This window comes from Peromyscus eremicus, chromosome 3, assembly GCF_949786415.1.
Source record: "Peromyscus eremicus chromosome 3, PerEre_H2_v1, whole genome shotgun sequence".
Lineage (NCBI taxonomy): Eukaryota > Metazoa > Chordata > Mammalia > Rodentia > Cricetidae > Peromyscus > Peromyscus eremicus.
The window spans coordinates 119798809-119813153 of record NC_081418.1 but is presented as its reverse complement, the minus strand read 5'-3'; the positions used below and the strand labels follow the sequence as shown (position 1 = coordinate 119813153).

The 14345-nt window shown below is 44.1% G+C and overlaps 1 protein-coding gene across 12 annotated transcripts in view; it reads right to left on the bottom strand.

Moving 5' to 3' along the window:
• Positions 1 to 4175: 4175 nt before the first annotated feature.
• Itpr1 (inositol 1,4,5-trisphosphate receptor type 1) overlaps positions 4176 to 14345 on the bottom strand; it is a 341014-nt gene continuing 330844 nt past the window's right edge. For all 12 annotated transcript variants that reach the window (XM_059258296.1, XM_059258297.1, XM_059258299.1 and 9 more), the window contains 2 exons: positions 12741 to 12902; positions 4176 to 5556 (listed from right to left, as the gene is read on the bottom strand). In XM_059258296.1, coding sequence (XP_059114279.1) covers positions 5470 to 5556; positions 12741 to 12902 — 249 coding nt within the window. In that variant the 3' untranslated portion in view covers positions 4176 to 5469. The remainder of the gene's footprint in view (positions 5557 to 12740; positions 12903 to 14345) is intronic.

Genomic DNA, 14345 nt, shown 5'->3' with positions numbered 1-14345 from the left:
ATTCTGGGAATTTTAGACAAAGGGAGATGATGGAGATGGGAGAATTCCAAGTGTGAAGCCTGCCTAGGCTACATAGCAAGACCCTTTTCCCAAAGACAACCAAGCAAAAAATGTGTGTGGCTGAACCCCACATCACTGGTACCCCTCAGCATCGGAGCCACAGGCTGCCAATGTCTCAGGCACCATTAGAATGGGAGTCAGGATTTCAGATCTAAAGTGGCAAGGGTCATCAAGAGAGTGTAAACACCTTCTTAGGCTCTTTGAAAGCGTTACGGAAAATTCTGGGTCTCCACAGTTACATGCAATATGGCACAGAATTTATATTGAAATGTAAAGTGAAAGACAGTAAAACTGAGGATGATCCAGTTGCAAGAGAAACGGTATCATTAATAGGGTTGGGAGGTTCAAATGCTAATCTAAATGAAAATACTCCATAAACTAAAGAAACACTTGATCTCAGATGTTAAATATCTTCAGATATTTTTCAAAAAAGAATTCAGATTTTAAATTCAACACTAAGCACAAATATGCAAGTGATTATCCGGAAGTTGGGAGCTTTATGACTAAGTTTTTTTTTTTTAATGAATTATTCAGTTCAAACTGATAGTTACAACATAGTTAAAATAAAAATGACTGGATGTGACCCAAACATGTCATGTGAAGACATAAAGATTTAAGATCCACGGTAACAACAGCAGAGCAATTTAGTAGGAACAGAAAGTGGCTTGGTTGTGCAATAGTTAGCTGAGTTATAGGTAGGCGTGAGAAGAAAATGTCAGGCATAAGGAATGGGCAGTATGGATGGAGTGGACAGAGCAGACCCTTGGCGTATAGCATCTTCGTGTTCATTACCACCTGTGGGAGGAAATGGAAGGCTCTCTACCCTTAGAATGGGGAGAATGAAAAGCTGAAATGAGTGACTTTCTCAGAGTCAAAAAATGTAGGTGGTTGAGCTAGCATGAAGATTCTCATTGTCAAGGACCCTGCACTTTTTATTCCACCATGTACCTATTTGGGGTCAGGCAACCTTTAGCCTCTAAGCCAGTGGTTCTCAACCTGTGGGTTGTGACCCCATGAGGGAGCAAATGACCCTTTCACGGGGGTCACCTAAGACCTATGGAAAACACAGATATTTACCTTGCAATTCATAACAGTAACAGAATTACAGTCATGAAGTAACAAATAATTTTATGGCTGGGGGGGTCACCCCAACATGAAGAAGTGTATTAAAGGGTCACAGCATTAGGAAGCTGACGACCACTGCAAGCCTTGCGTGTCCCAGTCTTCTTGCCCAGCGTGTCACCAAATCTTCCAGACAGCTTTTACAGAAAGTGTCTGAAGAGGCTTTCTGAGCTACTGTAAGTGAGGAATACATGGAAAGGGGATGGAATGACTTGGGAATATCCAGTAACGAGAGGGTTAAATTCCTGGATCCCACTGTGGATGGACTATATTGTCTAAAGTTCCATCGACACTGGCCCAGCCTCTCTCTGTCTCTCTCCCCCCCTCCCCCAGAGTTGATTACAGAAGTGCTGGCGAATTCTTTCCACCAGTGGTTCCTGCATACAGCACGCACTTATGTTGTGGGACTCTTCTGTTGTTGTTCAGAATTCACCTTAGGGGTTTTCTCAAGCGCTGTCTTCTTGCTCTCTGGTGGTTTTTAGCTTTCTTTTTTCTTTCCAGGCTGGGTGGATGATGCAGTTTCACTTCTAGGTGTTAGGGTTCTCTTCCACGCTGGCTCGGCCTGACCTTCAAGGGTTTCAGGTAGCCTACTTGCTAACTATTTTCTCAAGTCATACCTCCAGTAATTTTACACATGAGTTCAGAGAACCAGCATTAAGGGAGTTCATCTTATGGTCTGAGCTGTGGTGTGTACAAGCCAGTGTTGTCCTTTTAAATTCTCCATGTTGTTAGGTTTGGGGATGTGGAGCTGAAAAGCTGGTTATGTTCCTGAATTGGCTGTGGGATGCTACACATGGCTTCCATTGCTAAGGGTGGAAAAGTGTTTGTTATGATCGCAATTGTCTTAATTATAATTGCCGTCATAGCTCTCTCCCCTCAGGTAATTGAGCTCTGATAGTCATGCTTAGCTGAAGCCACCCACAAAAACCACACACATGGCGTTTTACTCAAAACTCAACTCTAACCACCACTTTGTGATGCAAAATCAGTGGAATTTTGGGTACTTTCTGTAAAATCGAAATCTTCATGGGGGTTTTCCGACGTCCCGGTTGGTTAGCAAGTGATCAGCGGAGCGAACAAGACCTAAGTGGAGTGGCCTACACACTGACTTCTGGGACAGGATGGGACAGCAGTGTATGTGAGTACCATCATCTGGAGGGAGCTGCTTTGATTGCATTGAGATTGGCTCTGCTTCTGAAAGATGTGACAAAGCAAGGGGTATGGTACTAGCCGTCTAGTGTGAAAGGCAGATATGTTGGTTTACCTGTTGCTTATCTTTGCCACAGGGTTTTCGGTCTTGACACAGTATCCACATTTAGTCCTTTCTAGCTTATACCCTCTTATGAAAGAGATTTGAAAAGAAAGAAAAAAAGATCAATGGGCAGTGTTTCCCAGGCAGGCATAAGGGTGGGAAGGGGATGACTGCTAAGATAGGCTAGCTCTGTTCTGGAAGGCAGGAAGCACCTGACTTGGGAGGAACTCGCTCTGTCTTGCAGAAGTCAGGAGATGTCTGTTTATTTTGGAGCCAAGTGCTCAGGAATTTACTCTCCCTGTTGAGTCTCCAGGTCTCATTTTTTTAAGTTTCATTCCTGCTGTGTGGTTTGGTAGATGGAGCATGTTGTCTTTCAAGTGAGACCCTGTCTCAACAACCAACCAACCAACCAACAACCGCCACCCTCCCCCACCCCCCAACAAAACCAAACCTGGCTTTGGTTTGGTGGCAAATGTTTAAGCCCATGAAGCCCCAATGGCTTTCTTGCACATGAGCACGGGACGGCCACACTTCATACTTAGTCTGGCTATGTTCCTTATTCATCTGCGGAGGTAACTTTAAAGGTGACCTGGACCTTGATCCTTGAAATAGGGGTGCCACAAATGGTGGTGTGTGGAGAAGACAGCAGAACAAGCGACCTAGCCAAGGCCCCGGGAGCTTTACCTGCAGATTCTGTTGTAGCTACAGGAGCTTCGGCGTCGACACCCACATTCCCAGGGTAGGACCTGCCGCATGTAAGGCAGAGTGACATTCTAGTTTCCATTATTTTCTGCTGAAGCTGGCAAGCTGAATGAAGATTTATATCTTTGGTGACAGGATTCAAATGAGACACGACAAACCTGTAAAAGCTGTCACCTAAACATGTCAATGCAGAACTTCCAGTGAACTGGATGGGACTTGGGGAGACACACCGCACGCTGCCAGCCTTGGGTGTTGGGCAGCGCGAGAGATCAAAGGCAAAGCCCAAGGGAATGAACAAGTCCTTGCTGGCTGTGCAGTACTGGGAGACTGAGTACAGGGGCCATTTTGGTTTCAGACAAAAAGCACGTGTCTCTTGAAGGTTTACCGTATGATGGAAAAATTTAAACTGACTGGAAAATTGATTTAAGTTACCCAGTTTATATAGTAGAAGCTATGAAACTACCCATTAAATTGGAATTTAATCCTGACCCAGTTCTCCGTGCTGGGTGGGAATTAGTCCTGTTTACCAAAGCACGGAGATGATCGGCGTCAAAAAGAGCAGCCAAAGCCAGCTTTGCTTCAGGAGGGGACAAGTTCTTCTACATTTGGACAGACTTGAATAAGGCAGCAAAGCAAACATCATGAGCGGTCTATGATGGGACCCTGACCTGGGGGAGTGGGCCCAAACAAACTCCAACGGTTACTGATACTTCTACCTGGTAGAGGCCCAGTTAAAGATCCCCACACTAAACAGAGAACCCTGGGTCTTGTCATAGCATGCCAGGTGCCTGTGACAGCCTGGTGGCACTCAGTCACCTGGAAGAACGAATTCTCTATGTAGTACCCTCCAATATTTGTTCTATTGGTTTCCCATTGAATATAAACCATTGTTTATTTTCTAAAATCAGGTCAGCATTTCCTGAATTACTCTGGTAACCAAGTAGTTTAACTCTGTCCTCATGGGAAGAAGAGTCTAACTCTGGAATCGCTCCTAAGTCACAGAGAAATGCCAAATGAAAGCCACCAGCCAGTCGCCATGTAGTATTCTGCATCATTTATTAAATATTTATGTATGCATTTACAAACTTGACTTGCTCCAGAACTCTGCTATCAGCTCAGATAGTTTTTAAACTTGTGTGCAGAGACGGCCTAGGAAAACGAGACCCAGGTACAAAACGAGGCGACAGGTAGAAAACTTCTCCTGTTATACTTATTTGCACCCATCCGGAAAAGAAAGCACGTGACTGACCAAGAAAGAAAACCCAAACGTGGCTCTTTCGGAAGGACAGCATTGTCAGTGTTCAACTATGCCCGCGGAGGGGGCAGCTAAGCATCCTAAGGGGGACAGCTCCCACTTTGTCTTACATGGATGTATATATATATATATATATATATATGTATTTGTAATAACCTCTTACCTAGTGCATCATGTTGGTTCAGATGAAGAAAGTCTAGAAACCATCAGCTAACTCCTTTGACTATAATGTGACATCAAAATTCGCCAGGGAAATGACACTTATTGGCCAGCAATATGCTGTTATTCCAACGTCATGTAGAAAGTCCCCTTTAAAAAATTCATCGATTTCTTTACAAGCTAAAGTTTTAGCCTCTAACATGGCTCTCTTAAAGAAATACCTTAAGTGATTAATTTTGAAGCTTAAACGTCTCCTCGAAACTAAAGCTGCTTTTCTTAAAATGGATACTGTTTGAACAGTTCACAGACCTGGAGTTGTCACTAGGAGACAGGGGCCCCAATGCCACTAGCAACGAGAAACAGCATAACCGTAGGATAATTACAAGGTACAAAGTTGCCCAGGGGCCAGAAACTCGCTATTAATATAATTTTGGCAGCAGCATCATTTGATATTTAACCATTTATTACATCAGTATTAACATATCAGCTTCAGAGAGCGCACTCCTTGCAGGACACCCAGGAGTTACAAAGTTATGGTGATTGCATAATTTGTATTGCACAGTTTTATAAAAAACATAAATACTGGCTATTCTAGCTTTAAATACAAAATACATGTCATATACTTTTAAATCTATAATCTGGTTCAAGTGCAAATCAGGTACTTTCTGGAGTCCTTCCAAAAAAGGCATCTTTAACATTTTTGGCCCCAGTGACAGGTCACCATGCCAACAGAGCTAATTACAATACGTTAAGTCCAAACCTCTGAGAGTAGCAATCATATACATACAATACAAAACTGAGTATTTACAAATGTACTAAGCACACATGTAACCTTAGTGGGTGAATGAGAACTAATGAGCCATACCCACGCCGATAATAATTTAGAAAGGGTGAGTACAGTCCCTCCGTCTCCGTTGGCTTAGGCTGGCTGCTGTGGGTTGACATTCATGTGAGGAGGATGTCCTAGAAGGCCGATTCTTTGCTTCTGCTTCCTCTGCTCTGTCATCTGGAAAGTTACAAAGTTTCATCATTATACTCAGACACTTCCTGTACGTCAGGTCACACACCGAGCCATAGATTTATTTACCTCTGTGGTTATGGGTTATACTGAAACCCACTTTCTACAAATAGTGTACTCCGAGAGAGAAAGAGAGAAAGGGGGGGGGGGCGCTTCAGAAAGGGCATCTTCCTCCACAGAGCGGGGAATTAATTCTGTGGCCCATCATGCAGGGTGACATTCATCAGAAGTTCTGCTTGTTACTTGTTTCATACAGAAACAAAAGAGAGAAGAGGCACAGGCTTCGGGATTATTTCTGAAAACCATTTCCAAGTGATGTACAGACTCATTGGAAAATGGTAGCTTGCTTTGATTTACGACACATCACTATATAGAAAAGCAGTGTTTTTAGAATTCCTGGGTCTGACACTTTGTGCCCACGCTCTTCAGGGGGTCTTGAGTTCCTCTCCTCAGTGATTTTGCAAAGGTCAGAACAAAGTTACCTGGTTCTTCTAGGAAAGATGAGAGATCCTCAGATCCCCAAGATGCAGGGTAACTAATGCTGTATAAGCTGTGATCTGGCTACCAGTGCTGTGAACAGGCACTGGATTTCGGATCTCAACAGGAGAGACCATTTCTCAGTGTGGGGTCCCGTGAAAAGATGTATTCACAGCTAAAAGCGAGAGATTGATTTTCTTCAGGCTGTGTGGCTGAGCTTCACTTTGGGCCTCCAGCTCTCTCCTGGGTATTTTAGGACCCAGTTCTCTGCCTTGAGAGTTTTCTTAGCATTGTAGGGACTATTTCTGGACTTGAGGCTCACAAGTTCACCAAGACAAAAGGCTATATGAACACATACTAGATGAAATTATGTGCAAATAGCATAAGGCTTAGGGTAGAATAGTAAAAAATACAAACTTTGGAATCAGACAGCCATGTAACTTAATCTAAAATGTTATTTATCTCCTGCCAATTTGTTCATTAGTCCGTGTAATGAAGGTAATTCCTGTCTGGTGGGTAGACAGCTAAGGGCACATATGTAGATGTCTCAGTACAGTGTCACATACAGGATGCTTACGTTTCAGTTTTCACCTCAACTGACTTCCGGTGCATACCTAGTACACTTCCTTTAGTTCAAATTTAAAGTGGTTATATTTTTCTTTCTCAAAGCAGAGCACTTAACAGTTTAAGCCAAGATATTATTTTTTGGGGGCTCCTATGGAAATACTTTATTATAATTTAGACGAAACGATGAACAAAGATTTAGCACTTCCATGTGGCAGTTTTAAGTGAAAGTTTTTGTAAGGAGTGGAATGAAAATATTCTAGCCAGCCTCCAAAGTTTACATCCACAAGTTCATCTGAGGAAGGAGGCGTTTCACACGGCCCATGGAATACATTCATTGTTACGTTAACATGCTAGTTACCTGCTCATCTTACTGATTGAGAGTTCAGTTACGGTAGCTCAGGTTTGTTCTCCTCAACTGCTCTCTAGACAGGCAGTCTTGTGAGGGAATCCATTCATAATCTTGATCATTTCAAGTATTTAAATGGATTTAGAAATCTTGGCATGCTCACCACCTATGAAAGGGGTACTTCCTAAAACATCCACGGGAAGCTGCTGACATCTTCCAGCTCAAAGCTGGCCCATACAACTTTCTCCGAAATGCCTTCGGTAACTGCTGGGACCAGAGAGAAACTCTACACACACCAGCCTCACCCCTGCTCAGTAAGTCAGTTACTCCATCTTTGTCTTCAACTCACAACTTGTAAAGCTTCCTGCCATTTAGCAAGTGACTTTTTGGCTTCACTGAGAGACATGAACGGCTCCCTCCCTCTTGGTCCATGCTTCCTTTTGTTTCACAGTGTGGTAGGCTGGTGGCCAATTCTGAAACCCTTATCAGTTCAAGTACCTAATACATATGTGTCTGATTCTGATTGTTTCCATAGAGTGGTTTATAAATGGTTCAGCACCAAAACCGCCCAGTAAAAACATAAAAATATGGACAAAAGGGACCATAAACAGTTTGGTATTATCAGGTCTGTTGTGGGGGGCTTGGGAATATGCATTTCTAACAAGTTCCTGGATGTTGAAGATGTTGCTGGCCTGTTTTTGAAGAGATGGGCATGCACATTTTGAACATGTTTTCATATACTTCACTGCTTCCTTTTTCTTACACGAAGACAGGTCATAGAGAGGATTCTCTGCAACTACGTATACAATAGCACACCTTTCGACTGTGTGATCTGCATCAGCCTTAGCCTTTTAGACAGGAGGAAGCCATCTAACCCAATGCCACTGGAAGAGTTGGCTATCACTTAGTAACAACTAGAAAGGAGGTAAGAAAAACCAAAACGAAAACCAAACAATCCCCAAAAAGCCATAAAACAGCTAAGGACTAAATCTGATTGGAAAGGAACCAAGGCCAACAGTATTGGCTACTTAGCTTTCCTACCATTCCTGCCTGTTTTCAAATCGTTTCTGTCTTTACTAGCTCCATTCACACTTTTCACATATACAACCTGTCTGCCTATCTTACCACAAGGCACCACTCACTATGTGTAACCATTATTGTGTCAGGAAATATAAACATGACCAAAATCTACTCCAATCTCACATAGTGTACTCACTGGATATCCAAAGCAAAATGGACTCCTGATAAAAGTCTCCATCAGATGCCTACCTCAAGTACCCTCGTCATGGAAAATGTCCTAGTTGTAGAACATTAAAAATTCTCAGAGTCTCCACTTAGCTGGACAGCTGACGCAATGCTGTGCTTCACAGCTATACAAATACAGAAATCACCTCGAATGCCTCTGTGCTGCCTTTTGGCTTTCGTCAATAGCTTTATACATCAGATGGAAGCAACATCAAAAAGACCTTGCCTGAGAACACTAGACACAGCACGGATGATCATGAAGTGATTAAAAGTTGGCAGAGGGAGGAGGCTCACCAACTCTGCACTGATACCTTAGTCTGGCTCAAAACAGATCTTAACACTCCCTGAAAAGCCTCTAGTTACACATGGAGAAGCATTCTAGTTACCAAGGTTCCAAATAGCCAGTGAGGTCTAGTAAACAGAATTCCTTCCTCTGGTTCTGTAGAGTCAGCCAGGCTCAAATGATGAGCCCCCAAACACTCAGAAGTTAAAACAAACAAAACCAAAACAAGAACAACCCCCCCCCCCCAAAAAAAAACAAAACCTCCAAAACACAGTGTCTGCTGAATGCAATTATACTGCTTGTATATTATTGCTCAGCCCCTTAGAGGTGTCCCCCATAACCTGTTAAGTCCTATCTCACTAGCAAACTTTCTCAAGCTCTGAAGGAAGACTGAATAGCCCTGGGGCAACGACTGAAATCTTTCCTCTAGGTCACTGTGAGGAAAGCCTTCCTCCCCTTGTCCATTCCCACAGAAACCAGTTTAGAATTCTGCAACACACTGTGTTTCAGTGTAATTTGCCTGTTTGTTGTCTCGGTGGGGAGACAGCCAGTTCTAGGAGGCGGACACTAGGCCCTTTTTGCCTCTGTATCCTGGGTATCTAGTGCTGTGCGTGGCCTCCATGGCTTCCGAGTGTTGGTTGGAATGAGGAGTCAGGTTCACCTGAATGTACTGCCATTCCTTGAGCATGCCATGCGCTGTCATGCGTTTGCCCATGCTGCGTCCCTTCTTGGAAGGCCGCTCCTGGAGTTCTCTGCCAGCCCAGATGCCACCTGCTTGGATGGTTACAGACGCTACACCCTTTTTTCACTGTAAGCTACCATTGGGCCCGCTTCCTCTGTGTTCCACGGAACTTCATTCACGCCTTCTCTTTGCTTCTTGCTAAACCCAGGGTCCCAGAAGGCACATGTCTTGGCTCTCTTTCACGAAAAAGGCAACATGCTAATATAATTTAGATGTTCAAGCACTTCTTACATTCCTAGCATGGCAGATAAGGGTCGCTGCCTTATAGAAAGCCAGTCACATTTTCAAGAAAATTAACCTTTTACTTAGTATTTGCTCTTTTGCATTATGAAGGAAACATGCAAAAAATAATAATTATGAAGTTCTTACATTAGTCTTCCTCCTTGGAATAAGGATGTAAGAGAATCATATTTAGTATTCAGAATCTCTTGGGAGGGGAAGCTTGGAGATGAGATGCATCAGTAATACTTAGAATAGCAATCCAGTCAGACTGAACACCTGACACCACTAATCATGTTTTCACTACCATATCCTCACAAGGACTTCTCCCCGAGTGGGTAGTTTAGAAAAACAAGCAGCAAAGACCTGAGTCCATTATTAAAGTCCACGATTAAAACCTAAACTCATTCCTACTGAAATGGCTCTCTCTCGGCTGCTGGTTCCTGGGTCAGACCAGCTACAGAATAGCTAAGGGATGAGGCAATTTATGGATTTCCCAGTGAATGGCAGTCTTTCGTGGCTGTAGTAAAAAATGTCTAGGACAGTTGCTTGTTCTTGAATCATTTGTGGGGCTTTTAGGTTTTAATCCATTTTGTTGCCTTTTGTGGGCAGGAATTCTTGCAATGACCAGACCAAATCTGTAACATGCCACTATGAGTTTTACACACAACAGCTTAAAAAAAAAATGTTTAAAATTCTCCTAACACCAAACCTAGTAACATTCAAACTCTTCAGGTTGATTCTGAGATGATGCATTACAGGCTTGTTAGAAGTTAGATTAAGGAAGCAATTTCTACCTCCTTTTGAATGAAACAATCCCTCCCTGCCCCCAAAGCTACTATGGTCTATTTTTTTTTCCTCCCTGTATTTCAGCATCTCGAAACTTGAACAGTTTAATACTGGTAAAAGAACTTCAAAATGTGCTATTGCGTTTCCATGCTTCTTTGTAGCCTATAATACTTTCCAAGAAAAAAAAATGGTTCAATTTCAGAATCACTCACAGGGGAAGGGCTTTCTAAAGAGTGGTTCCAACTGCCAACTTGAAAACTGAAAAATAACACAAGAAGGGCAGGGAATTGAACAGTTGAAACCACACAGGCTTTGAGGTGAGTTCGCGAATCTTAGTCTACGTTTAGTCAAATGTTAGTTCAACAGGACTAGCTCTACCCTGACCCAAGATTTCAAAAACTGAGTTCCTACTACGCTCAGCTGTGCAAGACAGTGAATGCATCCTCAGTATCATGAAATATTAAGGTTCTTCCTTAAAAAAGAAAAAGAAAAAAAAAAGAAAGCAAGGGAAAGGAAATTTGAAAAGTCAATCACAAAAAGGCAAACTGAATACAAAACAGCAAACAAACTCAAAACAAAACTACTCAATCACACCAAAGCAGGCCGACCCTGGAGGATTAGGGCTTCACACCCTCATGCTGTGATGTACCGTGGGATACATTTCCCAAGGGCCTTCTGTGCTCTTTTCCATCCTCAGCAAGAAAACCAGGAACTGGTACGATGACCCATGCTTTCCCGAGTCTCTCCCTACACCTGCCATTCTCGCTGTGTTTCCTCAGCCCAGCTCACACCTTGGACATGGTTCACTGGTTTGTGAAGTGGGGCTGGGCTTGAAGCAGCTTCTGAGTCAGCCTCTGTGATAACTGGAGATTGGCAGACTCAGTACTGCCTGGACAAGGCTTCTCAACAGAGCCTGAAGGGAAGGGCTGACTCCATTTGACCACCACAGAATGCTCAGAAACACAACAGTCTTGTTTCAGACACATTTTAAGGAACTCCCCGGCAAACTGGAACCACCCAGGTGTTCACACTAACAGAGCGGGCTCCTACAGAGCTTCCAAGGATGATAATGAGAAAGAGTTACGAGGAAATGAGATGAGAGGTAGGTGCCCTGCAGAGCTAGGTGGCCGCAGCAGTACCAGTTCTGATACCCTGGGCATGAAGTCCAGGAGAACCTGAAAAACGGCCCAGGCGTCACGGTTAGCTCCTGCATTTCAGTGTCTTGGATCGACATCTAAGATTTGTTTTTTTGCACCTAATTTTGAACATCTGGTTTGACGGTGCCCCTTGATGCCACGGCTATCCCAAGTGGAAGGAAAAAAGCTTGTTAGAGCTCTCAGGGGCTGGAGGGACAGAGGCAGCCACAGCCACTGAGGTAGTCATGAGTCAGCTCAGTCCTGTCAAACACCTGTTAGATGTCTCGCAGCAGGGTGAGCAGTTAATAAAAGCCAAGTGTTCTAGTTAAATCTTCATTAGTTCACTTATTTAGGTTATTATTCATTTTAGGTGGTTGCCAAGCTCTGGGTTGTAGACAGCTCTCATCAATAAGGCCACCTCTTCTCATTGGTCTTTTAGTATCATCTGTATCTTAGTGCATTTGAAAGAAAAGAACTTGAGGCCAAATGGTATCTTCGGGGCAGATGGGCAAAATTTAACTGGCCAAGAAATATAATTGAAAGCAGAATTATTAAAAATGTTCTCTAAACTGTCGCCAAGAAATGTTTACTCTTCTCTAGTTATGAAGTATATACAAGTACTAAGTCACCTGTGGACACACCTTGCCCCTTACCTACAGGCATGGCCTGTCCGGTACCCACCGCTATGCGAAACATACCATCTTATCTACGTGCTGACTGAAATGCCTTCAGAAACCTAAGATGCTGAGCTGTAGTGGTTGGTGTGTGGTTATCCCAGTGAGGCTGCTCACTCTCCCTGGCTCAGGTTCTTGACCCAGAGCGGCACCTATTACTACATCACCTATGACTGCTGTGTTCTTAAGGCATCAAAGGTGTGTGTGTGTGTGTGTGTGTGTGTGTGTGTGTGTGTGTGTGTGTGTGTAGGACAATACCCTAGGTTTGGTATAAATCTGTCACCTCTTGTCAACACACCTTGTGTGTCCTAAGGGGCAGGGTGGGAGCTGTGTTTCTGAGAGGACTAGAAAGGCTTCCTAAGGCTGGCAGCTTCTCTCAGGATGCGGAGTTTGAAAACCCTGGGTGAACACTTGAGAAATCACGGGGCTAAGAAGCTATAGCGGAACTAAGCGCGGACTCTCTCGTCTGTGAGTCACGTCCCAAGGGGTACAGCTTTATGCAGAGTGTCATCTTTGTCACTCAGTGCCTCACTGACGTCGTTTAGCAGCGCAGAAAGTGACACAGTAGCACAGAGGTGAAGTGCTCCAGAACTGTAACATGAACACCGCCCATCGCCCCGTCAGCCCTGAGGTGTGTGACAGTGAGCGGAATGTGTACAGGTCGGGGGCCAGGTGTGGTGCTTCCCTCCTTTACCTGGTCCTTTAGTTCCGACAGCTGGCCAGAAAGGTTGGTGACCAGCTTCATGGTGGACTCCAGCTTCTCCTGCAGGTTCCTCAGCTCGTTCTGTTCCCCTTCAGAATCGCTGCTGACCAGGGACATGGCTCTCATCCTGGGGAACCAATCGAGGTTTCTTTCCTAGGATCCACATTGGAAAAAAGCGGGAGTTACTTCGAAAAGTAGAGAGAAGGAGAGTCATCTTTTCAAGTCTTCCTTCTCACGGACCTTCTCTCAGGCTGCTAGCTCTGCCTGTGGTAGATAGAACTAATAACAGCTGGAGTGTGGGGGCCAGAGGTTGATGTCAGGAGTCTTCCTTGTCTGCCCCACCCCCTTTCTCTGAGACAGGTCTCATGTAGTATTTACTGGCCCAAAAGTCACTGGGTAGACCAGGCTGGCCTTGAACTCACAGAGATCTGGTTTCTTCTGATTCACAAATGCTGAGATTATTATGTTGAGAAAAGGTGTGTCACTGCATGTGAGCTCACCAACTTGGCTAGACGTCTCTGGCCAGCAAACCCTAGGGATCCCCACGTCTCTGGGATTACAGGTATGTGCCACCTTGTCTGGGGATCCACGCTTGTGTGGCAAGCGCTTTACTGGTTGAACAACTCCCTAGCCTGGAAAAGCTGTAACGAACACAACGGAGCTCTTAATTCTTACAAGAAGAAATTGCTGTAAAATTAAATACTAGCAGAAAGTAGGCTTCCAATTTAAAGTCCTAACCACCGCAATGGACACTGCCACTATGGCTTCCGTCTTTGTTACTATGGCTCTGATGTTGCCACCATAGTTCTTGTCTCTGCAAATTATATGGCTGACAAGCTTGGTTTCAGATTAGGGCAAACACGCCTAACAAACTTTAGTAATTTAAGTTACATGCATTCAGGGGCACTGAATAATTCACATTGCTGCATAGCCTATACCAGAATGTTTCATTTTGCTCAACTGAAATCCCACCCCACCCCTGGAAGCTACCATCTAGTTTCTGTCTCTGAGCCTTTGACTGCTCTAGGGACCTCACATCGTGCTCCGAGACAATTACACTGGAAAACCAAAACCATCTACAATCACTCTAAAAGTGAAACAAATGTTAAGTTCTCACCTGTTCTGGCATTTGAATGAACAGATGTATGAATTTGTTTGGGGAAAGGGATTGTTAATAGACTGAGGATGAGGAATGGGCTCCTCAATCCATTTCCAGGTTGTGAGCTTATGGAAGGAAGGTGTCTCCGCGTCCCTTCCAGCTTGATGCTGCTCACTGTACAAGGCAGGGCCATCGGCCCCACCCAACCCTATCCTTTTGATGTTACAGCTTGTGCATGTGAATGGTCTTTCTCACCTCTGGTTAGCAAAGAGGGACTTTTCCTTCTCTCACCTCACTTCCTTCTGCCCATGATGCCTTTCTCCTGAATAGCATGCCTCATACTCAGGTTCTGATCAGAGGGGCAGGAATGAAGGGCGAGATCCAGGGGAACTGACTCATTTCGGATCTAGCCAGTGTCATTCTCACCTGGACCACTTTGATCTTATCGGTATACACTATACACTGCATACACTTTTCAAAACACCCCTGCACGGAAG